Here is a 25,997-nt window from a genome sequence, read left to right on the forward strand (position 1 = left end):
AAGCAACCTAGAACTAAAGGATAATTCCTAACAGTGAGACCAATTAACCAGTGAAAAAACTTGCCTTCAGACATTGTGGGTGCTTCATCGCTGGAGGTTTTAAAGAAGAGATTGGACAGCCATTTGTCCAGAATGGAATAGGGTCTCCCGCTTAAGCAGGGGGTTGGACTAGAAGACCTCCAAGATCCTTTCCAACTCTGTTGTTCTGTATTTTATTCTGAATGGTGACTGTTAGCAATGGTTTTTCCAAGGGCATCTGCAGGTTGGGTCAAAATCAAGATGGCAGATGCAACTGAAAATTGAATCCACACCTCTTTTTATGAGCCTCCATTTTGATTTTTTTGAATCTCTTTGCAGATGTCCCTCCATCTTTTCCAAGCTCCAAATCTGCACACAAAACCCACATATGCTTATATTCATATAAAGCTGTATTAGTTTTATATCGGAGACATTCACATTTTTAAAAATCCATACATAACAAAAATGATACAAGAGAAATTTGCATTAAAATTTGCAATAAAAATTTATGTTAACAAGTAGTTGTGATAGAGTCATTGTATATAAAAGCTTTATAAATTAGGCAAATTTTTGAACAAAATCAACTGCACAATTTGAATGGATTGTTTTTTTAAAAAAATTAGAAACCCACCAATCCAAAGAATTATAATATTTAACATTATGATCTTTACAAATCTAGTTTGTTAATCTGAGACAGAAATGTTTAGTATCCAAAGCTGACATGCCCCCTTAGCTGTTGACATTTTTTTTCTACACAACTGGAAGGTAAAGGTAAAGGTAAAGGTAAAGGTTCCCCTCGCACATATGTGCTAGTCGTTCCCGACTCTAGAGGGTGGTGCTCATCTCCGTTTCAAAGCCGAAGAGCCAGCACTGTCCAAAGACTTCTCCGTGGTCACGTGACCGGCATGACTAAATGCCAAAGACACACGGAACGCTGTTACCTTCCCACCAAAGGTGGTCCCTATTTTTTTCTACTTGCATTTTTACGTGCTTTTGAACTGCTAGGTTGGCAGAAGCTGGGACAAGTAACGGGAGCTCACCCCATTACACAGCAATGGGGTTAGGGATTCGAACCGCTGAACTGCCGACCTTTCGATTGACAAGATCAACGTCTTAGCCACTGAGCCACTGCATCCCAAACTGGAATGTACTTCAATTTAAACATACAATTCTGTTCTTTGTTTACCTTGACACTAACAACTTACATCATGAGATATATATATATATATATGAAATATCTTGAAATAAAGAATTAGAGCACAGGTATCCAATCTTGCTGGCTGGGGAATTCTGGGATTTGAAGTCCACAAAGTCTTAAAGTTGCCAAGGTTGGACACCTCTGAGTTAGAGGAAGTTCTAAGCATGAATAAAAGCGAAGTTTTTATTTACTTTGATTTTAATAAATTGCATAGCTGAGGGATTCTTTCTAAGATCCTACAACAATCCTACGACTGATGGCTCCAGGCAGTGTGTAGATGAAGAGTACTAAGAAGATAACTAAAATAATTAGGATTAGGCCAATAATGATGTATTTCTTGTAATTTCTCCAGATCAGATAATACAAACACTTGAAAGGATTCACAAACCAGGAGAAGGATGTGTCGGGCCGGCTAGAAAGGGAAAGAAATGAAAAGAAAACTTAGTAATATTGCTAGAAACATGAATATGTATAAAAGTGAGTCATCATCTTACTCTTTAGCTGAAAGTTGTGTGTGTGTGCGTATACTAAACACCCATACCAGAAGTGGGTTTCAGCAGGTTCTGACCAGTTCTGGAGAACCGGTAGCGGAAATTTTGAGTAGTTCGGAGAACCGGTAGTAAAAATTCTGACTGGCCCCACCCCCATCTATTCTCTGCCTCCCAAGTCCCAGCTGATTGGAAGGAAATGGGCATTTTGCAGTATCCTTTTCCTGCCACGCCCACCAAATGACGCCCACCAAGCCATGCCACACCCACCAAGCCACGCCCACAGAACCGGTAGTAAAAAAAAATTTGAAACCCACCATTGACCCATATACACAGGGTATGTCAAAAGCCAGGCCCCGTAGACAATTTATTACATAAATCATATTAAATGCTCAAATTGGTTGAAAGTTTCTTCTAAACACTACTTTGTTGGTTTGATGATTGCCTTTTATTAAGTAAGCTATAGTTTCTCTGAAATATGAATTAATAAAATATATTGTGATTGGTATAGGGGCATCTGTGTGTATGTATGTGTGTGTGTGTATATATATAATATTTTGCTAAAATGTTGCATGCATTAAATCTTCTAGTAACAAAATTATACCTAGAGGTTAATTGATGATGAGAAGAATTCCACAATGATTCCGAACAGTGAAAAATGGAAGCTACGAGTTCGAAGTTAGTTATCAATTCACTAATTATTCTTATGGTAGTAAAGCTCTTAGTATACAAGCAGTCCTTGACTTACAACAGTTCATTTAGGGACCGCTCAAAGTTACAACAGCACTGAAAAAAGTGACTTATGACCACTTTTCACACTTATGACTGTTGCAGCACCTCCATAATCACGTGACAGAAATTCAGATGCCTGACAACTGCTTCATATTTATGACCGTTGCCGTGTCCCAAGGTCAGGTGATCACATTTTGCAGCCTTCTGACAAGCAAAGTCAATGGAGAAACCAGATTCACTTAATCACCGGGTTACTAACTTATCAAAACTGCAGTGATTCCCTTAACAACGGTGACAAGAAAGGTCGTAAAATGGGGCAAAACTCACTTAACAAAGGTCTTGCTTAGCAACAGAAATTTTAGCCGTAAGTGGTCGTAAGTCGAGGACTACCTATAGTAATTTCTCATACTGCACCAGGACCGGGAGGCGCAGATGAGGGTTGCTGTTGTCTGAGTGGATTACAGGTGCAGATTACAGTACCAAAGCAGACAGCAATACTGTATAAATACTTCCTGTGTTAATAGTATGGCTGTGAAAGTTGGACCATAAGGAAGGCTGAGCGCCAAAGAATTGAGGCCTTTGAACTCTGGTGCTGGAGAAGACTCCTGCGAATTTCTTGGACTACAAGGCAAACAAACAAGTCAGTCCTAGAGGAGATCAACCCTGACTTGCTCTTTAGAAGGCCAGATCCTGAAGATGAAACTCAAATCCTTTGGCCACTTAATGAGAAGGAAGGACTCACTGGAGAAGAGCCTAACGCTGGGAATGATTGAGGGCAAAAGAAGAAGGGGACGACAGAGAAGGAGGCGGCTGGATGGAGTCACTGAAGCAGTAGTTGTGAGCTTAAATGGACTCCAGAGGATGGCAGAGGACAGGAAGGCCTGGAGGAACATTGTCCATGGGGTCGCGATGGATCGGACACGACTTTGCAACTAACAACAATAACAACAATAACTTTAACAATAACAACAAGTCCTGTAGGTCCCCTTTTGCATGTGATTCCCAAATGGATAAATTCCATCTGACAATATGGATGCTCCAACACTGGAAATTTTTAAGAAAATGTTGGATAACCATTTGTTTGAAATGGTGTAGGGTTTCCTGCCTGGGCAGGGGGTTGGACTAGAAGACTTCCAAGGTCCCTTCCAACTCTGTTGTTGTTGTTGTTGTTGTTGTTGTTGTTGTTGTTGTTATTATTATTATTATTATTATTATTATTATTATTATTATTATAATATTATTATTATTATTATTATTATTATTATTATTATTATTATTATTATTATTATATAATTCTTTCCAGGAAACTTGTTGCTAGACACACCTAATACATTTCTCCTGGTTCAGCTTATTTCTGAATCCTACAGTCAGGCTGGAGGGAAAAAAACAGCTTCAGAATATCTGAGCAGGGGTATTTATATTGGAAATTAATAATTGTGTGTAATCACTCTCTCTCTTTTGCTTGCCCACCTGTTCTCCGAAATCTGCTCACTTCCTAGAGTCTTTCTAAGTCATAGTTGCACAACTCAATCTAAATGTGAGGCAGATGGTCAGTATTCTTGGAAAACAGCCACCTTTCTAATGTCCTGATGAGGAAATTAAATAATAAATCATAGTAATGGCTTTGTTTCTCGTTTATGCCGATTTAGCATTTTGTGTCTGATAAACATATTATAAAAGGTGGCACTCAGTCAAGGAGAATCCTGGAGGAATGGGAGGTTTCTGGGTGGACAGAAAGCTAAAAGTTCATTTTATCACTTGTCCAGGTATAATAAACCTGGGATAAATTGTGCCACTTACTTGGGTTTTTCCAAAGGCTCCGGTTCCTTCCGAGCTTTGCCGACTGGATTTTTTTCAGCCTCCTCGGCCGTCACTAAATGAAATTCAGCTTCCACTTTGCCCTGGATTGAAAAGAAGATGAACTTTTGGTTCAAAATATTTAAAGAACTCATAATGAATGCTTTAATCACTACAGGTAGGGCTCGACTTACAACGATTTGTTTAGTGACCGACATTAAAATGGCACGGATAAAAATGACTTATGACCATTTTCCCTGCAGCATGACCCCCACCCTGTTAAAGACCTTGGAGTTTTCATATCAAATGATCTAAGTGCCAAAGCCCACTGCAACTACATCACAAAAAAGGCTTTAAGAGTTGTAAACCTAATCTTGCGTAGCTTCTTTTCCAAAAACACTACACTACTAACCAGAGCAGGAGTTCAAATTTTATTTCATTGAGAACTACATCAGGGTTATGTTTGACCTTGGGAGGGAGGGGAGGGTGGGCATGGCCGGGGTGGTCGTGGCCAGCTTGACATCACTCGTATTAGGGGCACCTGTGGTGGCCAACTGCTAAGGCAGGACTTCCCTCAGACTCTCCTTACTCTCATTATAATCTCCTTCCTTCCTTCCTTCCTTCCTTCCTTCCTTCCTTCCTTCCTTCCTTCCTTCCTTCCTTCCTTCCCTTCCTCCCTTCCTTTTTTCTTCCCTCTTCATTCTCCTTTCTTCTTCCTTCCCTCTTTCCTTATTTTTCCTTTCTTGCTCTCTTCCCGTCTTTCCTTCTTTTTCTTTGTCTTTCCTCTTTCCCTTTCTCCTTTCCTGTCCCTTCTTCCATGCTCAGATGCAAAAGGGGAAACATTTCTCCCATTGTTTTGTTTTTAGTTTGTTTTGCTAGCCCTCTGCCAACGAAAACGGCATTCGGGGTGGGGGGCTGTGCACGGTCTCCTGCAGCCCTCTGCCAGTAAAAATGTGGGGGCGGGGGGCTGGCAGAGGCACTATGGGCCGGTCCTTTGATGTTTCCAGGATGGCCCCGTGGGCCAAATTTAAGCACCCTGTGGGCTGGATCCGGCTCACAGACCTTGAGTTTGACACCCCTGCTACAGAGAGATTCCTAATGTTCGTCAGAACATCAGCATGATTCTGCTTCAGATCTGCCAGCAACATGCTGAGGCCAAGAGGGGATGGAATGTATTTTGAGCCCCCTTCCCTATCCAGTTTGAGCCCTCCATAAATGATACAGGATCTGATGCTTTAGCAGAGGGTTGGACTATTCTATTCTATTCTATTCTATTCTATTCTATTCTACTCTACTCTACTCTACTCTACTCTACTCTACTCTACTCTATTCTATTCTATTCTATTCTATTCTATTCTATTCTATTCCATTCCATTCCATTCCATTCTATTCTATTCCAAGCCTCCCAGTTCTTATACAGGTAGTCCTCAACCTACAACCACAATTCAGCTGAACATTTGTGTTACTAAGTGAGACTTTGTGAAGTGAGTTTTGCTCCGTTTCTTGCTAAAATTGTTAAATGAATCTCAGCAGTTCTTAGGGGCCGCGGTGTGGCTCAGGCTGTAAGAAGCCTGTTATTAAACACAGCTGCTTGCAATTATTGCAAGTTCAAGTCCCACCAGGCCCAAGGTTGACTCATCCTTCCATCCTTTATAAGGTAGGTAAAATGAGGACCCAGATTGTTGGGGGGCAATAAGTTGACTTTGTATATAAAAATACAAATAGAATGAGACTATTGCCTTACACAATGTAAGCCGCCCTGAGTCTTCGGAGAAGGGCGGGATATAAATGTAAATTAAAAAAAAAAAAAGCTAGTAACATGGTTGTTAAGTGAATCTGGCTTCCCATTGACTTTGCTGGTTAGAAGGTCACAAAAGGGGATCACATGGCCCTGGGATACTGCAACCATCATAAATACATGCCAGTTGCCAAGCATCTGAATCTTGATCACGTGACCACTGAGATGTTGCAAGGGTCGTAAGTGCACAAAAACAGCCATAAGTCACTTTTTTCAGTGCCATCGTAACTACAAACAAACGGTCATTAAATGAATTGTTGTAAGTCGAGGACTACCTGTATTTGTTGCACCGTCTATGCAAATTTCAAATTGATCTTCTCTGCAATCCACTGAGTGCTCAAAACTCCTGGAAATGCATTATCTGCTTACTGTGGTATTAAAAGGATGTGGTTAATAGCTTATCTGGTTTCAGTGGTATTAAAAGGAAGTGATTGTGGCTTTAGGTTTATGTCTCCAATGATGAGATTTCAGAAGCTAAAAGGGAGATTAAATAGGATTATTGATTCTTGGGAAATGGGGCTGCTCTATTGTCCAAAATGTTATCCTTTTAGGCAAAATACTGGAATTTCCACTTTCCAGCAATCTGAGGATTCGTCACCCGGCTAATTCCTGATTCTTCTGATAATTCTGATTTCTTCCAATATTTCATCTTCTGATATTTCATCAGAATTTCACTAATTTAGCAACTTTAAGAGGTGTGATCTTCAAATCCCAGAATTCTGGGAATTGAAGTCCATACCTCTTAAAGTTGTCCAGTTGAGAAACAGTTGATAAAAAGGGATAATGGTCTATTTTTAATATCCAGCAGTTCAAACTGTTCCAGTCTCTTGGAAGTCTGGCGATGCGCAGAACTACACATTCTTGACCATAATATCCTATTATATCTGAATGTTTATGGAGATTCATTCCTTACGTTGCAGGAATATCTGAAAAGCTCAGGAGGATTTTAAACCAACATGATTTACATATATACTTTAAACCCCAACATACATTAAGGCACAAGCTTGTCCACCCCACGGATAAAATACCCAGATGCAAACTGAATAATGTAATATATGCAGGACAATGCAGTGAGACATGTGTAGAGCTGTACATTGGAGAAACAAAACAACCACTTCACAAATGCATGGTGCAACATAGGAGAACAAACCCATAAGGACAAGGTTCAGCAGTCCATCTGCATGTGAAAGATAAAAGTCATCCTTTTAAAAACAGCAAAATCCACATTCTGGACAGGGAGAACCACTGGTTTGAAAGAGGGGTCAAAGAGACCATCTACATTAAGATTGAACACTGTTCTCTGAACAGAGGGGCACCACCTATCTCCTGTTTAAACATAATCCAACAAGAACTCTCAGAAAGAGTACTAACGACCAGATGACTGCAAGGAATATAAATCCTTCCATCCTCCACCATTCAGTCAGAACTGAAGAAGCTTCTTGGATGAGAAGCAAAACGTCTTCAATGAAAAATGAAATCCAATTGCCTTTCGAAAAAGCATCAATGGGACCTATTATATCTGCTTGCACTGAGTCTGGTAGGAAATTACAGTATACTCAGGTAGGAAAGATGTCTTAGAAAGTGACATTTTCTTTCAGTTTCTCACCGTGCCTCAGAGGCACAATGCGCCTGGATTAATTATGGCTGTGTCATCTGCTATAAATCTTTTCTTCTAATTGAAATTTAGTTAGTGCTTAGTAGAGGAGGAACGATCTCAATCAAAACACCGAAACCAGCATTACATAAAATGTCAGTGGCTGAATTAATACAGGTTAACCCCATTAACCTCTTCTGAATTAACTCTTTTTTTCAAAGGTTGCCCAAGACAAGTGAATTGTTACCCAAGAAGTTGGCTTCACCACAAAATAACTCAAAACTGTGCCAGTTTAGGATATTGTGAGAATATAGTCAGTGAGTTTTTAAAACAGAGTGAATTATAACCTAAATCCAACCTTTGAGGTTTATACACGCTGTGAACTCTGAAGCTGGCCTGACTGAGGCCATCTTGGAGGCTTTAGTGTTGTCACAATGGTGCTGAGGGATAGGGGGGGTGGGGGGGATGGAATAGAGATAGCTGCGGTCTTGTAGCCAAAACAAAAGTAAGGTTCTACATTTAGGCAAGAAAAACAAAATGCACAGGTACCGGATAAGTGGTACCTTGCTCAATAGTAGTAACTGTGAGAGGGACCTTGGAGTCCTTGTGGACAACCATTTAAATATAAGCCAGCAGTGTGCAGCAGCTGCCAAAAAGCCAACACAGTTCTAGGGCTGCATAAACAGAGGGATAGAATCAAGATCACCTGAAGTGTTAATACCACTTTATAATTTCCTTGGTAAGGCCACACTTGGAATACTGCATCCAGTTTTTGTCACTACGATGTAAAAAACTAATCAAGGAAAGAAGCAACTTAGAACTAAGGAGAAATTTTCTGACAGTTAGAACAATTAATCAGTGGAACAACTTGCCTCCAGAAGTTGTGAATATTCCAACACTGGAAGTTTTTAAGAAGATGTTGGATAACCATTTGTCTGAAGTGGTGTAGAGTTTCCTGCTTGGGCAGCGGGTTGGACTAGAAGACCTCCAAGGTCCCTTCCAACTCTGTTATTCTATTCTAAAATAGTTGCTCCTGAGAACCAAGGACATTCCCACAGGTGGCTGAAGAGAGGAGTGAAGTTTCCAAGCAACCGGACAGCACCTTGATTGGACCATGTGACCGATTGTTTGGGAAAGGGGGAAAACTTTTACTTTTAATTAGGTGAAAATCATGGGAACCTTTAGAGTCAGTTTTCACCAATCTTTGCCAATATGATATATCCCATAAACTTGTTCTTTGAGGAACCTTCTTGCCTCAGAGTTCTGTTTGCCATGGGTGTTTTACTTGGAACCCTGACTCATACCTTATGACAGGTTATGCTTTCCGTTAAGACTGTCTTTCTATTTTATTTTATTTTATTTTATTTTTTATTATTTCATTTCATTTCATTTCATTTCATTATTTTATTTTATATATACATACATATATACCAGTGGTGGGTTGCCCCCGGTTCGGACCGGTTCACAAGAACTGGTAGTAAAACCGGCGGGAGGCTCCGCCCACTGACCCGGACACCATCATAGGTGATCTGTGCATGCACAGAAGCTTCTGTGTATGCGCAGAAGAGTGCGTGCAGGCAATGCGAACCAGTAGTAAATGTAAATAGAACCCACCCAATACATACATACATGCATACAAACATACATACATACATAATCCAGGACATCTGTGGAACTGAATCCACAGCAAAAGAGTTGTTAAACATGATAGTGAGGAGAGAAACCTTAGGCAAAAGTTTCCCTCCGGTCCGCCTGTCAGGCGGGAAAACTGGTAGGTTTAAAGTGATTGGTTCACACTACAGGCGGGAGATTCAAGGAATCTCAATGGCTGAGCTCCCTTTAAATGAGGGAGCTGCCGGACATCTCACTCACTTCTTTGTCTACCCAATAAAGAGCTGTTGTATTAGCTAAGAGTCCTGCCTCTTCACTTGACCCATACTTAACATGAGCGGATTGCAATTTTTGTAATGTTGAACCAGGGATGATACAGAAAGAAAGAAATTAAGGGGAGGAAAAAAGACTGAAGCCTGAAAACAGTCCAATACCACTTTGATTTATCATGCATGAAATGCTTTCCATCCTTTGACCCTTGATGCGGGTTTTGTTGTTGTTGTTGGTTTGTTTACGCACCGTAAGTTCTCCAGCTTTGCTGAAAGGCCACCAGCCTCTGACCCGCTTCTGCTGAAATATGGAAATGTTGTTCTCTTCCTTTTCCGTTATTGTGCTTATGTCACAACGCTTGGCAGATTTGGCAGCTCGAGAAAAGCAGTTCAAGTTCATTTCAAGAGACCCTGTGGACCACAGAATAAAACACTTAATTGGCCATATAACTTTCTAAGATCAACTCTCAGCTCTTGGCTAAGCTCCAAGTACTTCAGATGAGTATAGCCTATTTAATATTTCCATCACTGTTGTTATGGTGATTAGAGAAGCAAAGGCTTGGATGATATGTTTACAGAAGTCATCTGAAAAATAAGTTAGCACAACCTTTACCATTCCTGATCCATGGAGAAAGTCTCGAGTTCAGATGAGATCAGATTTCTATCAGAAACCCAGGAAAGCCACTACCACTCTGATATAACATAACATAACATCAGAGTTGGAAGGGACCTTGGAGGCCTTCTACTCCAACCCCCTGCCCAGGCAGGAAACCCTACACCATCTCAGTCAGATGGTTATCCAACATTTTCTTAAAAATTTCCAGTGTTGGAGCATTCACAACTTCTGAAGGCAAGTCGTTCCACTTATTAATTGTTCTAACTGTCAGGAAATTTCTCCTTAGTTCTAAGTTGCTTCTTTCCTTGATCAGTTTCCACCCATTGCTTCTTGTTCTACCCTCAGGTGCTCTGGAGAACAGCCCAACTCCCACTTCTCTGTGGCAGCCCCTGAGATATTGGAACACTGCTATCATGTCTCCCCTAGTCCTTCTTTTTGTTAAACTAGACATACCCAGTTCCTGCAACCGTTCTTCATATGTTTTATCCTCCAGTCCCTAATCATCTTTGTTGCTCTTCTCTGCACTCTTTCTAGAGTCTCAACATCTTTTTTACATCGTGGCGACCAAAACTGGATGCAATATTCCAAGTGTGGCCTTACCAAGGCATTATAAAGTGGTACTAGCACTTCACGTGATCTTGATTCTATCCTCTGTTTATGCAGCCCAGAACTGTGTTGGCTTTTTAACAGCTGCTGCACACTGCTGGCTCATATCTAGATGGTTATCCACTAGGACTCCAAGATCCCTCTCACAGGTACTACTATTGAGCAAGGTACCACATATACGGTACTGGTGCATTTTGTTTTTGGCCTAAATGTAGAACCTTACTTTTTCACTGTTGAATTTCATTTTGTTAGATAGCGCCCAATGTTCAAGTCTGTCAAGATCTTTCTGTAACTTGAGCCTATCTTCTGGAGTGTTGGCTATTCCTGCCAGCTTGGTGTCATCTGCAAATTTGATGAGTTCCCCATCTATCCCTCGTCCAAGTCATTGATGAAGATGTTGAAGAGTACTGGGCCTAAAACAGAGCCTTGGGGTACTCCACTGCATACTTCCTCCATGTGGATGTAGTTCCGTTGAGGACTACACGTTGAGTGCGGTTGGTCAGCCAGTTACGAATCCATCTGGTGGTGGTGCTGTCTAACCCACATTTTCTACTTTATCTAGTAGTAGGTTATGGTCTACTTTATCAAATGCTTTACTGAAGTCCAAGTAAATTATATCAACAGCATTCCTCTGGTCTACTAATTTTGTCATTTTGTCAAAGAATGCGATAAGATTAGTCTGGCATGATCTGTTTTGACAAACCCATGTTGGCTTTTGGTTATTACTTTGTTTGCTTCTAGGTGTTCGGTGATTCGTTGCTTGATTATCTTTTCCAGAATCTTCCCCGGTATTGAGGTCAGACTGATAGGTCTGTAGTTTCCTGGATCTGTTTTTTTTCCTTTTTTGAAGATGGGAACTACATCAGCTCTTTTCCAGTCCTCTGGCAGCTCCCCTGTGCTCCAGGATCTTTGAAAGATATAGTTCAGTGGTTCTGAGATCACGTCTGCCAGTTCCTTCAGAACCTTGGGGTGTAATCCATCCGGTCCTGGTGATTTGAACTCGTCTAAGGTAGACAGGTGTTCACTTACCATTTTCTTCCCTATTTTAACTTGTGTTTCTAATCTGTTTTTTGTAGTGCTGTTTTTGATAGGTTGGATTGTTTTTTCCTTTTGTGTAAAGACAGATGCAAAATATGAGTTAAGTAGATCTGCTAGACAGATGCAAAATATGAGTTAAGTAGATCTGCTGTTATTATATGAACATAATAATTATATGAACATAATAAGGATGGATAAGCATTCTACTCCATTAAAAGGCGGCAAACTACCATATTTTTCAGAGTATAAGATGCACCGGAGTATAAGACACACCTTAGTTTTTGGGGAGGAATATATTTTTTTTATTTCCATTTATATCCCGCCCTTCTCCGAAGACTCAGAGCGGCTTACACTGTTAGCAATAGTCTTCATCCTATTTGTATATTTATATACAAAGTCAACTTATTGCCCCCAACAATCTGGGTCCACCTTATAAAGGATGGGAGGATGAGTCAACCTTGGGCCTGGTGGGACTAGAACCTGCAGTAATTGCAGGCAGCTGTGTTAATAACAGACTGCATTAGTCTGTTGAGCCACAAGAGGCCCTTGTATAAGAAAAAGGCTGATTGTTAGGTGGATTGGCCTCCCAAAATACCTCAATCAGCTGTTCCCAGAGGTGAATTTTAGTAACAGGTTCCTTGGTTGTGAGCTCTGTGCCTTGCTTTTTTTTTTTTTTTTGCTTTTTTTTCTGCCTCTCAAACTCCATTTCAGAAAAAACTTTTTTCTGCCTCTGAAAGCCTTTCTGAAAGCTCTGTTTCAGAGCTTTAGGAAAAAAGCTTCTGAAGCTCTGTTTGGGGCTTTTTTTCTGAAGCTCCATTTCTGATGCTTTTTTCAGCCTCTGAAACCTCCATTTGAGAAGCTGGTTGGGGCTACATAAGACGCACCCAGATTTTCACCCTCTTTTTTGGGGGGAAAAGGGTGCGTTTTATACTCCGAAAAATATGGTATTTTGCATCACAGTCCAGTCAAGTTGCGTGTTTTGCTGTCCATCCATTGTGTAGCAATCTGGATTGTATGCACTGGATTGTATGCACTTCTAGATGTTGTTGTTGCTGTTTTTTTAAAAAAACCTGAACTTCTTCTTGACTGTTTACATAAATTAACCATTACTTATTTTATTTTATTTTTTATAAAATAAAAGGAAAGGAAGTGAGCGCAATGGTACCTTCCAGTTATTGAGCAAAAGAAAAATGGCTGGCAGGTGGGAGGGATGGAGCTTTGAAGAGGATATGGGGTTTCATGAGAAAAATCCTGGATATTACCCAGAACCTTGAGGAAACTGGAAGAGTAAGAGACATGTAACTGTTGTGCCCATTCAGTGCCCCAGCCCTTCTTACCCAGAAAGTCATCAGAAGACAGTCGTTCAAAATCCCACACTTGGAGGACCAATACTGGAGGCATTTTGCGTTCTGTCTTTTCCAAGGAAAATATGTTCTCCCGCTTGGAGACAACCATCTGTTTTTCAGGTGGGAGATAGTGGAATGGAAACACAAAGCGCCAGTTGAAATTCCCTTCTCCTGTCAAGGAGTTGTAATGGACATCTGTCTCCTGTTTATCCTCTTCAAGGCCTTTCAACCACCTGTGATGTGTGTAGGGAGAATGAAAAAAAAAATGAAATGGGAATTTGCGATCCACAAAGTAGTCAGATAATTGGCATCAAAACAAAGTATCTTAGGATGCTTGATGGGGTAAGAACTGACATGGTTTTTCTTTTTCAAGCTCTCTACTGACTTTCTATCAGCTTCCAAGTACAATTCAAAATGCTGTTTTTGATTGTAGAAGTCCCACTCGATTTGGCCTCTTCAGCAGATTCTGATCAAGTGAGGACTTCTTTGAAGGCTTAAATTTGCACCTTTTGGATGCTCCCAGCAGCCAGCTGATGACTTCCATGTTGGCTTTGACAAAGTTGTGTGATATGTGAACTTAAAGATATGTGAACTCCCAGAATTCCCTTCTGGTCTAGCCAAAGATGTTCTTGGGCCGGTTTAGCTCACGCTGGTAAAAGCCTGTTATTAAGGCTTATTAAGAACACAGTAGCCTGCAATTACTGCAGGTTCGAGCCCGGCCCAAGGTTGACTCAGCCTTCCATCCTTTATAAGGTAGGTAAAATGAGGACCCAGATTGTTGGGGGGGCAATAAGTTGACTTTGTAAAAAAATATACAAATAGAATGAGACTATTGCCTTATACACTGTAAGCCGCCCTGAGTCTTCGGAGAAGGGCGGGATATAAATGTAAACAAAAAAAAAAAAAATAGTATTGCACACAGTAGCCAGAGTTTCGACCGTGACTTAAGAAAGGACCGAGGAGTATCTGCAGGGCCAGGGGGGACTAGACGGTACATGCCAAGAAAGTCAAGATGGCAGCCACAACTATTAAATCAAACCTTGATCCAATGTTGAAATTCAATTTTTTTTTACTATCGGTTCTGTGGCTGTGGCTTGTAGGCATGGTGTGGGCTTGGTGAGCATGGCAGGGGAAGGATACTGCAAAATCTCCATTCCCACCCAACTCCAGGGGAAGTATACTGCAAAATCCTCATTCCCTCCCCACTCCTGGGGGAAGGATATTGCAAAATCTGCATTCCCACCCCACTCTGGGACCAGCCAGAGGTGGTATTTGCTGGTTCTCCAGAATACTCAAAACTTCTGCTACCAGTTCTCTAGAAGCTGTCAGAACCTGCTGGATTTCACCCCTGCTTTGATCCCCTTTTTACATGCCTTGATACCCCATGGATATTCCCAAAAGGACCTAACTTTACTCCCAAAACCTATACTAGACTGTTCACAAGAGACTGTTTGCAAGAGTTTATTGGAATTGAGCAGATAATGCATTCCAATAAACAAACAGCCAAATACTTTACTGACATTTTATGCCCAATAGATAGAAGACATCTTACAAATGCCAGATTCAGCTCTTCTGGAAAATCAATTGTCTATCTATCCCCATGGCCATATTACTTAACATTGTCTGTGGTCATTTTACCATTTTAAAAACATAAACTGATGATAAACTGGGATTGAGAAAATCTTGGAATCCTCAAAGGGCTACCAGATTTCATAATCATTTTTTTTAAAATTTATATCCCGCCCTTCTCCGAAGACTCAGGGCGGCTTACATTGTGTAAGGCAATAGTCTCATCCATTTGTATATTATATACAAAGTCAACTTGTATTGCCTCCCCAACAATCTGGGTCCTCATTTTACCTATCTTATAAAGGATGGAAGGCTGAGTCAACCTTGGGCCTGGTGGGACTCGAACCTGCAGTAATTGTAATTGCAGGCAGCTGTGTTAATAACAGACTGCATTAGCCTGTTGAGCCACAAGAGGCCCCTTTTTAAAGTGACTTTTAATTGTGCTTTTTAATAGGTATGTGTTCGCTTTGTTGACTTAACTTTGTAACTTCAGGCATAGACATTTTTAAAAATCCAGAAAGAAAACAATTGAAAAAAAAACACTTCCATAGATTTGCAAAAGAAAATAAACAAATGTGTCTGGATAGAAGTAAGTGAAATTCAAAGGAAGCTACCTTTTAATTTGTTTATAAATGTTGAGTGATAGAAGTATACAAAAAAAACAAACTGATTGAATTATCTGGAACTGCAACTACATTCTGAGACTATATATGAATTCTCTATTACTTTTGAATTTTAGTCCTAACTCTATCAGTTCTATGTCTTCTGAATTCTAAGTGGAAGCTGAATTTCCAAAGAGCCATTGCTGTAAAACATCTCATTGTCATGCTACAAAATGCCATATTTCCAGCAAACCTGGCAGGGACTCCAGATTGATGAATGGCTTTGATCAGAAATTAATTTCCCCCTTGTTAAATAATTGACGTGATCTGCAAGTCATGTATCCCAAAAGGGTACAAGTAGACGTACCCTTTTACATAGATATCACTTGATTTTTGTCCTGTGAAGATATTTTCATCCTCCAGAATGACATCTTCAGTATTCCAGATTATTACTCTTAGTTCGTAACTGAGGAGGAAGGAGAGAAAATAAATTAAATAAATGTTAATGGAATATAAAGTCACTAAGGAAAAATGGTAATTTATCACCTCTCACTCTGGTCATGTGGTTGATCGGGATTCTGATAATTGGTTAAAAGATTCTTCTATTGAAATGACAGAGATAAAGTTCCGGCCTTCATGTGCCTTTGGGGCAGGGGTGAAATCTACTTACCATCCCTACCGGTTCGGAAGTGCATGCGTCACTGCGCACACGAACCCTCTGTGCATGCGCCAAGCCTTCTGTGCATGCAAAGAGGGGAAAAAACAGGTTACTTCTTGGTTAAAACCAGGAAGTAGCGACAACTGGGCAGGTGGGCAGAGCCTCGCGCTGCTGTCGCTGCCAGTTCTCCGAACCACCCGCTGCCATCGCTACTAGTTCGGCTGAACCGATCCGAACCGGTAGCATTTCACCCCTGCTTTGGGGTTGTGGAAAATTCCATAAGAAACCACAGGTCTGCCAGTTGAGCACATGATCAAAGCCACAGGATGCATGCCTGTATTTTTGTAACTTCTGTACCTTATCTATTGTATGCCAACTTCTTATGTAACCAAGTAAAAGTAAGTATATATACTTGCTTTGAACGGTATTCGGGGTTCTTCCAATCTTATGGGAAGACCCACCTTTGTTCAGCTGAATAAATGTGTCATTTAGAGAGAAAATCTAGACTCCATCTCTTTGTTCACACCGAAGAGAATGACTGGCCCCAAATCACCCAGTTAGCTTTCATGGCTAAGGTGGGACTAGAACTTAAATCTCCCAGTTTCTAGCCTAGTGCCTTAAACTACTAGACCAAACTGGATCTCTGATTATTGAAGATGATATATCCAGTGCTTAAATTCACTACGAGATAGCATCTCTGAACTAAAGGCATATAATATTTTTGCATTATTAAATACCGTGTTTCCCCAAAAATAAGACCCTGTCTTATATTTTTTTGAATCCTGAAATAAGCGCTTGGCCTTATGTTTGGGGAGGTCTTACTATTTTGGGGTGCATGGAGCAAGACGGGGCTCCTCTTGCCGTCTTATCTGATTTCCAGCTCTGTTTCCCTAAACCTAACCAGAGGAAATGACAGGGACCGGCTGCACATGCGCTTAAATATTTCCAGGGTGGAGAGGGGGGCTTATTTTAGCGCACGCACTCAAAAGCTTGATTGGGCTTATTATCAGGGGATGTCTTATTTTCAGGGAAACAGGGTATATAGGTCATGCTTCTTAGAAAAACCGAATTTAAATTAAAACCTTTGCTACTAATTATATGCTATGAGAATTTTAAAAAGCCCTTCATTAACTCTTCATTCATGTGTGTGTTTTAAAAAAACCAAATCAATGTTAAAACGGAGCAAACTTGATATATATATATTTATAAAATTATCCCACCTGCTAATTAATAAATTATTTTTGGAAGATCCTCTCAAAACTTTTTAAATGTCTGAATTTTCTTTGGATATTACATTTGATTTCTATTCATCATATGCCCCCTTCTGAACAGTCAATTTAATAATGGCACTAGTTATCTGAAATTATGTTAAATAAGTATTGCCAAATTTCTTCAGGTTTCAGGCCCTAAGCAGATATGTTTGCCTATTTATAATGGCAAAAAAGGGCTGATATGCAACCACATGTTTATTGGACCCGTGTCCTTCCTGGCTGGTGCTGGCCACTCAGGAAGTGACACGAGGCTGGCTCCAGGGAATTATAAATGCTTCATTGTTAGAAGGGGTTTTCCCCACTGCCTTGAAAGAGGCGGTGGTGAGACCCCTCCTCAAGAAGCCTTCCCTGGACCCAGCTATTTTGGGAAATTATCGTCCAGTCTCCAACCTTCGCTTTGTGGCGAAGGTTGTAGAGAGTGTGGTTGCGTGGCAGCTTCCCCGGTACCTGGATGAAGCCGTTTATCTAGACCCGTTCCAGTCCGGCTTCCGGTCCGGACATAGTACGGGGACAGCTTTGGTCGCGTTGGTGGATGACCTCTGGAGGGCCAGGGATAGGGGTTGTTCCTCTGCCCTGGTCCTATTAGACCTCTCAGCAGCTTTTGATACCATCGACCATGGTATCTTGCTGCACCGGTTGGAGAGCTTGGGGGTGGGAGGCACCGTTTATCGGTGGTTCTCCTCCTATCTCTCCGACCAGTCGCAGACGGTGTTGACAGGGGGGAGAGGTCGACCGCGAGGCGCCTTACTTGTGGGGTGCCTCAGGGGTCGATTCTCTCGCCCCTCCTGTTCAACATCTATATGAAGCAGTTGGGTGAGGTCATCAGTGGTTTCGGGGTGAGTTATCATCTGTACGCTGACGACACGCAGCTGTACTTTTCCACCCCGGACCACCCCAACGAAGCTGTCGAAGTGCTATTCCGGTGTCTGGAAGCCATACAGGTCTGGATGGGGAGAAACAGACTCAAGCTCAATCCCTCCAAGACGGAGTGGCTGTGGATGCCGGCACCCCGGTACAGTCAGCTGCAGCCGCGGCTGACTATGGGGGGCGAGTTATTGGCCCCAATGGAAAGGGTGCGCAACTTGGGTGTCCTCTTGGATGGGCGGCTGTCGTTTGATGATCATTTGGCGGCCGTCTCCAAGAGGGCCTTTTACCAAGTTCGCTTGGTCCGCCAGTTGCGCCCCTTCCTTGACCGGGATGCTTTATGCACGGTCACTCATGCTCTTGTCACTTCCCGTTTGGATTATTGCAATGCTCTCTACATGGGGCTGCCCTTGAAGTGCACCCGGAGGCTGCAGCTAGTCCAGAATGCAGCTGCGCAGGTAGTAACGGGAGCCACTCGTTGCTCCCATGTAACACCACTCCTGCGCAGTTTGCACTGGCTTCCTGTGGTCTTTCGGGTGCTCTTCAAGATTTTGGTTACCACCTTGACTTCCTGGTTGGCTCCGTTGGCAATGGAGGTGATCTTTCTGGTCACCAACCTCTGGATCATGTTGGACTGCTAAGACAGCGACAATCAGCTGTCCAGCAGTTCGGAAACCCCCCTCTTCGGGAGAAGAAGCGGTGGTGAGCAAAAGGAAGCAGAGGTAGAGCTTCCCTAGAGCTCCTGGAAGATACCAGGGGGCTCGAAGGTTGCTCCTCAGAACTTCAAAGTGCTCCAGATCTGAGGCTTTTTTCCTGCTCCGGCAGACCTAATTGCCGCGACCAACTTCCGGGACCAATTTTAACTTAAAGAAGATAATACCGGACTGAACAGAAACAGGAGAGCTCTAATTATAAAAGCAAGTAATCAATCAATTCCCTGTTATTATTTTTTTTTAAGTTTTGGATTTGACTTCAAAGTGAAAATGGCGATCGTTCTTTAATGAGCTACGCAGTTGAAAACGAAAGTGTTACAATTCTCTGTCTACTGTTTATTGCTGAAGGCCAGCTGGAAATTTTTAAACATTGTAATGAGAAGGAGAAGAAATCGAGATATTGAGACTGATTTAAAAAAAAAAAGACTTAAAAGGTTTATACGTAATATTAGCCGGGACCAATTTTAACTTAAAGAAGATAATACCGGACTGAACAGAAACAGGAGAGCTCTAATTATAAAAGCAAGTAATCAATCAATTCCCTGTTATTTTTTTTTTTAAGTTTTGGATCTGATTTCAAAGTGAAAATGCCGATCGTTCTTTAATGAGCTACACAGTTGAAAACGAAAGTGTTACAAGTCTCACTGTCTGTTGTTTATAGCTGAGGCCAGCTGAAAAATTTTTTTTTTTTAAACATTGTAATGAGAAGGGAGAAGAGATACTGAGACTGGAAAAAAAAAAAGACTTAAAAGGTTTATACGTAATATTAAGTTAAAGAGAAATTTTAAGAGATGGCAGCAAAACAATTAAAGTCAATCATATATGGTGGACTTGCAAAAAAGTTAAAGCCTTTTGGATTAAAATATGGTGGATTATGCAGAACATTTTGAAAAAGAAGATCAAGTTTGTTCCACAGTTCTTTTTATTAGGAATAATCTCAGATTGCACTGTTATAGAGACAAAACTGATTCTGAATTTAATAACTGCTGCAAGATTATTGATTGCACAATATTGGAAGAAAGAAGACTTACCCACAATTGGAGAATGGATTAGTAAAGTATCAAATTTAGCAGAAATGGCAAAAATTTCTGCCTACTTGAAAGACTGTACACAAGAAAAATATATATTGGAATGGAGGAAGTGGATTGATTATATTCAAAATAAGTATCAGATTAAAAAATATCAATTAGTTTTTGAGTGAAGTTAGGAATTATTATGTATTAGTTTAAGAAAGAAGGGAATTGATAGTGTGATGGTGTGAAATGGAATATGTTTTATGTTATATTTTAGATTATGTTTGTTAGTTACAATACCCTGTATTCTGTTCTGGGAAGTCTCGGGGGGGGGGGAAGGAGGCGGGGAAGGGGAAGAAAAAAAGAAAGATTTTGGTTACCACCTTTAAAGCGCTCCATGGCTTAGGACCCGGGTACTTACGGGACCGCCTGCTGTTACCTTTTGCCTCCCACCGACCCGTACGCTCACACAGAGAGGGCCTTCTCAGGGTGCCGTCCGCCAAGCAATGTCGGTTGGCGGCCCCCAGGGGAAGGGCCTTCTCTGTTGGAGCTCCTACGCTTTGGAATGAACTTCCCCCTGGTTTACGTCAAGTGCCTGATCTTCGGACTTTCCGCCGTGAGTTGAAAACGCACCTATTTATTCAAGCGGGACTGGATTAAAATTTTATTGGGGTTATTTATATTTTAAGATTTTAAATTGTTTTAAATTTTTCGGCCACATTATAATATGTTTCCTTTTAAATTTCTTTTAATTTGTATACAGTGTATTTTTACTTGGCTGTACACCGCCCTGAGTCCTTCGGGAGAAGGGCGGTATAAAAATCGAAATAAATAAATAAATAAAATATACAAATAAGCAAAGTTCTTTTCAGAAAGCCTTAACTCTAACTTAAAGGTAAAGGTAAAGGTTCCCCTCGCACATATGTGCTAGTCGTTCCCGACTCTAGGAGGCGGTGCTCATCTTCGTTTCTAAGCCAAAGAGCCAGCGCTGTCCAAAGACATCTCCGTGGTCATGTGGCCGGCATGACTCAATGTCAAAGGTGCACGGAGCTACCTGTTACCTTCCCACTAAAGGTGGTCCCTATTTTTCTACTCGCATTTTTTACGTGCTTTCGAACTGCTAGGCTGGCAGAAGCTGGTACAAGTAACGGGAGCTCACTCCGCTACGCGGCGCTAGGGATTCGAACCACTGAACTGCCGACCTTTCGATCGCCAAGCTCAGCATCTTAGCCACTGAGCCACCGCGTCCCGAGCCTAACTCTAACTTAGGTAGCAGCAAATATTAATTCTGGAGACAACACAATAGAAAATAACACAGCTAAAGACAGATGATAGTTTCCTCCTAGTGTAAAAACAAACTTGAAACAGGGATCACTGCTCATGGTGCAGAAACAAATAGTTGTTGATCTGGGAAGCATTTTTATCAAGCTAAAAACCTGCAATGATTGTTTTACTAGAAAGAAAGTCGGATCTCTCCTCTTAACCCAGGAGTCCTTCAGGCAATTCTGCCAGACAAAACAATGCCAGTTTAGGACAGCAAGAGCTAATGAGAGTTAGAAAATGGGAGACTTTTTTAAAATGAAAAGGACATTCAGATCCCTGTCCAAAAAAAAAACAAAAAACCCCAACCCTGGAATTTCCTGCTGGTTAAGGGGCTACTTAACTAACCTCCTTACAATTTCAAAGGTCGATTTGCAAACGTAAAGGGTTTGGAAGCAAAAAAAGGAAAATCCTCCAAAGTAGTAATGGCAAATTCTTTTCATATTGTGTCACAAAAGCTAGTTGGATGTGCTACTGTAATTGCAAGGGGGCCAGCTTGAGGGAATCTTTATTTTTTCCTAAGAAGAAATGCTGCCTTATGAAAGATGCAAATGTATATTTGAGGACAAAGAAGAAATGCATGCCATCAATTACCCTTTGGGCTTTCTAGGTGAAATGTCAACGGGAGGGCCGGGAAGAGGCATATCTTTAGGAAATATATCCACCCACATCTGCACACGACCCTGGAGAGAAGAAAACGTAACACAGAGAATAAGATCCTAAACTAGTCAAGAAATAAAATTCTTACAGATTATTAAGAATTGGAAGGGACCTTGTAGGTCATCTAGTCCAACCCCCCACCCCCGAAGCAGGAGACCCTACACCATTTCTGACAGATGGCAGTCCAGTTTCTTCTTGAAAGCCTCCAGTGATGAAGCTTCCACAACTTCTGAAAGGAAGCTGGTTGTTGTTTTTTTTAACAGATTAACAGAGTTGGAAAGGACCTTGTAGATCTTCTAGTCCAGGGGTCTCCAACCTTGGAAACGTTAAGACTTGTAGACTTGTGAGTTGAAGTCCACAAGTCTTAAAAGTTGCCAAGGTTGGAGACCCCTGTTCTAGTCCAACTCCCCCACCCCATCCAAGCAGGAGACCCTCCACCATTTCTGACAAATGGCAGCCCAGTCAAATAATTCAGTTCACCTTCCTCCCCATTCCTACAAGGACCTGGGAAGAAAATGCCTTTGTACATCCTCTCTGTAGGAGCCTCAAGGCTTGTGGTCCTAAATCTATGGCACTTCCCTTATTTCATGAATGTCTTGATCGGTGTGAAATCCAGCAGGTTCTGACAGGTTCTGGACAACCGGTAGTGGAAATTTTGAGTAGTTCAGAGAACCGGCATATACCATCTCTGGCTGGCCCCAGAGTGGGGTGGGAATGGAGATTTTGCAGTATCCTTCCACCAGGAGTGGGGAAGGAATGGGGATTTTGCAATATCCTTCCCCTGGAGTGGGGTGGGAATGGAGATTTTGCAGTATCCTTCCCCTGTCACGGCCACCATGCCCTCCAAGCTACACCCACCAAGCCACACCATGCCCTCCAAGCTATGCCTATAGAACTGGTAGTAAAAAAAAATTGAATTTCACCACTGCTCTTGATCTGATTTCAAAAGCAGCCTTACAAGGGAGCGAGGGCAACCTGTGATAAGAGCTTTCTGTTTCCTTGTGGTCTGTTTATAGTGACCAGACGTCCCGCTTTTGGCGGGACAGTCCCGCTTTTTAATAATTTGTCCCGCGTCCCGCGGCATTTCAAAAAAGTCCCGATTTTTTTTAAAAATGTTTTTTTAGAAAAAGTCCCACCTTCAGAGGAGGAGGCGGAGGCGGAGGCGGGGGAGTGGGTGTTACAGACATCAAGCAGCGTCTCTCCTCCGCCTGCTCTCGCGAGATCGCCCGCTCTCACGAGAGCGGGCAGAGGAGAGACACCGCTTGACTTCGCCCGCCGGAGGCTGCCTGGAAGAGCCGAGGGCCGAGAGCTGAGAGGAGAGCCAAGCCTGCCTGGAAGAGCCAAGAAGAGTGCAGCAGCCACTCCTCCTCCTTCAGCCAGGTGGCGAAACCCAGCGCGCATGCGCAGCCCCACCCCCCCAGTCAATGGTGTCCCGCTTTGCCATCGCTGAAATGTGGTCACTTTAGGTCTATTGCTTCAGACAACGAGAAGAGGGACCCAAAAAGTGAACAGAAGAAAGAAAAGGGGATTTGACAGAGGAAGGGGGAAAAAAGATGTCAGAAAGAGGACTAATGGTCTTTACTCTGGCTCCATCTCTTCCTTCTTCAGCCTACCATCATTAATGCATGATTCTGACAGCTACCTCTGAAGGAATGCAGCTACTGATTGAGAAAAGTTTGCTCTGTCTAGTGCACATTATTCTCTTCAAATCATGGAAGCATGGTTCTAATTCCAACTCTGTGACACTTTTAACTAACATAAAAGAAAGTTGAAATGTTGGGTTCTTGTGTTTTCTGAGCTCAAAACGTCTTTCCTGCAGGCATTTCTTTACCAAGCTAGGTAACATCATCAGTGAAGTAATATATACTAGCTTGGCTTGCCAGTCTTAGTTAGAATATAATTCTCTCCTTGTTGTTGTTTTGCTTCTATTGTTTCTTTCCTAATTATTTATCTGGTGCAGTTTCCTGCTTATCTGGGTGTTTGCTGTGAGAATATGCTCCAAGCTGCTTTTACTTTTCTTGGTTTTGGGTTGTATCTTATAAATGATATGTAGATGGGGTTTATCACTGTGTATCTGTTGATGGCCAATTTATCAGAATTCCAAGTTGCTAAGAATACCCTACCATTTTTGGATTTGGCTTGACCTTAAATGCAGTGGTGCGATTCAACCACTGTAACAACTGGTTCGCTAAATGCACGCACACCAAACATGTGCTCCATGCACATGCTAAACAAGTGCTCTGTGCGCGCAGTGCATTTCAAACAAGCTCTACAGCTTACCTTCTACTGTCCCGGTGAGTAAAACAGCTGAGGCACGGCAATCCGCTTTGCTACGCCAATCAGCTGAGCTTCAAAGAAAGGAATATAGGTCAGAATAGCACAGGGGCGGGCGAGTGGACCACCTGGATGTCGGAGCAAACCAGTTCATTCTCAGCTGGTCATTGGAGCTACCAGTACATCCGAACCGGTCCGAACCGGTAGAATCCCACCTCTGCTTAAATCTTAGCTATTTCCCAGTTGTATCTGTGGTTTAATTTATCTAGGTGTTGAGAGATTAAGGATTATTCATTATTTCTTCTGACTGCCAGGTAACATTCATGGATGCGTTCTGCAAATTGTCTATTTGCCTGATAACAGAACTTGTGCAGGAAAATAACCAAACTCAGAAAACACCAAGAACCCAACTGCTCAACCCTGAGTCACATACAGTACATTCTCTATTATTGAAAGTTAGAATAGAAGCAGTAATGGGATTCAAATCCTGGAGCTATGGTTTGCTATTGGTAGCGTGTGGGTGCGCAGGCTCGCTTTGTGAGCACGCGGCGCTTCTGAGCATGTGCAGTGTTTTTGATGACGTCTGGGTGGGTGGGTGGAGCCTCCTTCTGCCATCACTATCGATTTGCCCAAACCGGGGTGAACTGGGAGGAACCCACCACTGGATAGAAAGTAATATAATAAGATTGTTTGCCATCTATCTAAGATGCAGCTGCATTTACCTGTTCCATGCCAGGTTTATCTTTGTGATAGAGAGGCCTTGTCTCAATGTGGTCAGGCACCAACTTACATCCAACCTCTGGAATTTCATTCCAAGAACGCAAAACTTTCAAAGCGAGGTGCTCATACGATTCCACTGGCTCCCCCTCTGAACAAGGAAAGACAGCGTGAAAATGAACAGAAGAGTTAGAAGGTTAATATCATTGCATATCAATGAACAAAGTGGGTAATTACAATATGTTACAATGAAGAAGGTCTCAACTGATGGAAGCCTGGAACCTAAGCAGAGTTTAACCTTCTGAAGATGCCGAACTCCAGCACTTTAGGAAGTAGAAAACATCTCAGAAGATGTAACCCCTTTCCATACTGTTGCCAAAACAATTTAACAGACATGTCCATGAAATCACTAGGAGCTGAATTGGTTTCTAGGAAGTCTTTTTTCCTCCAAATACTGAGAATGAGAACATCCCATGGAACAATACAAACAATATATCCAGATAACATTGGATAACCTATCAAAAGACCAGGTTTTGAAGACCAGTTTCTAGAAACAAGTATTATTTGCATAAAATTGGATTTGTATCCAGTGTTTACAAGCTCTGAAGGCTATGAATGTTTTCAATTGCCTTTATATATGTTTTTTTTTTGTCATTTTGGTTTTTTGGCTGTCTTTTTGATGGATTTTTTAAAAACCTATTTGGATTCTTTTATTTTGTATGATGCCTATTAAAAAAAAGGTAAAGGTTCCCCTCGCATATATGTGCTAGTCGTTCCCGATCAGCACTGTCCAAATATATCTCCGTGGTTATGTGGCCGGCATGATTCAATGTCAAAGGTTCATGGAACACTGTTACCTTCCTACCAAAGGTGGGAATATTATATAATATTAATATTAAAGGTGGACGTATTAAAGGGGTTAATAAAAAAACAATAATGTTCCCATTTGAGTTAAATTGAAGATATTGCCTATAAGGAATTTTAAAGGATTTGTCCTTTCATTTTTAAGAACCAGATCTTTTTATTCACTTCTTTTAATACAAGTAAAAAAGCAAAAACTGGGGAACCAGCATAAATGGGCAGCTTAGTCCTTGCCTTTAAAAGAATCAGATAAATCAGATTTAATTTGACATTCCACCTTTACTCTGGAAAGTATCTAAGTTTATTACACCGTAGAAAATAACATCCTTCCAGTAAGACCGGAAAATGCATGATTTTTCTTACG

The 25,997-nt window shown here is 41.6% G+C and overlaps 1 protein-coding gene across 1 annotated transcript in view; it reads right to left on the minus strand.

The window, feature by feature from the left end:
- Positions 1 to 1,124: 1,124 nt before the first annotated feature.
- Positions 1,125 to 25,997, minus strand: part of FER1L6 (fer-1 like family member 6) — a 132,623-nt gene continuing 107,750 nt past the window's right edge. Inside the window, exons 35-41 of the mRNA XM_058178303.1 lie at positions 24,778 to 24,923; positions 21,716 to 21,804; positions 15,650 to 15,748; positions 13,103 to 13,344; positions 9,756 to 9,916; positions 4,237 to 4,337; positions 1,125 to 1,628 (exon numbers count right to left, since the gene is read on the minus strand). Coding sequence (XP_058034286.1) covers positions 1,445 to 1,628; positions 4,237 to 4,337; positions 9,756 to 9,916; positions 13,103 to 13,344; positions 15,650 to 15,748; positions 21,716 to 21,804; positions 24,778 to 24,923 — 1,022 coding nt within the window. The 3' untranslated portion in view covers positions 1,125 to 1,444. The remainder of the gene's footprint in view (positions 1,629 to 4,236; positions 4,338 to 9,755; positions 9,917 to 13,102; positions 13,345 to 15,649; positions 15,749 to 21,715; positions 21,805 to 24,777; positions 24,924 to 25,997) is intronic.

The sequence above is a fragment of the Ahaetulla prasina genome, chromosome 3, assembly GCF_028640845.1.
Source record: "Ahaetulla prasina isolate Xishuangbanna chromosome 3, ASM2864084v1, whole genome shotgun sequence".
Lineage (NCBI taxonomy): Eukaryota > Metazoa > Chordata > Lepidosauria > Squamata > Colubridae > Ahaetulla > Ahaetulla prasina.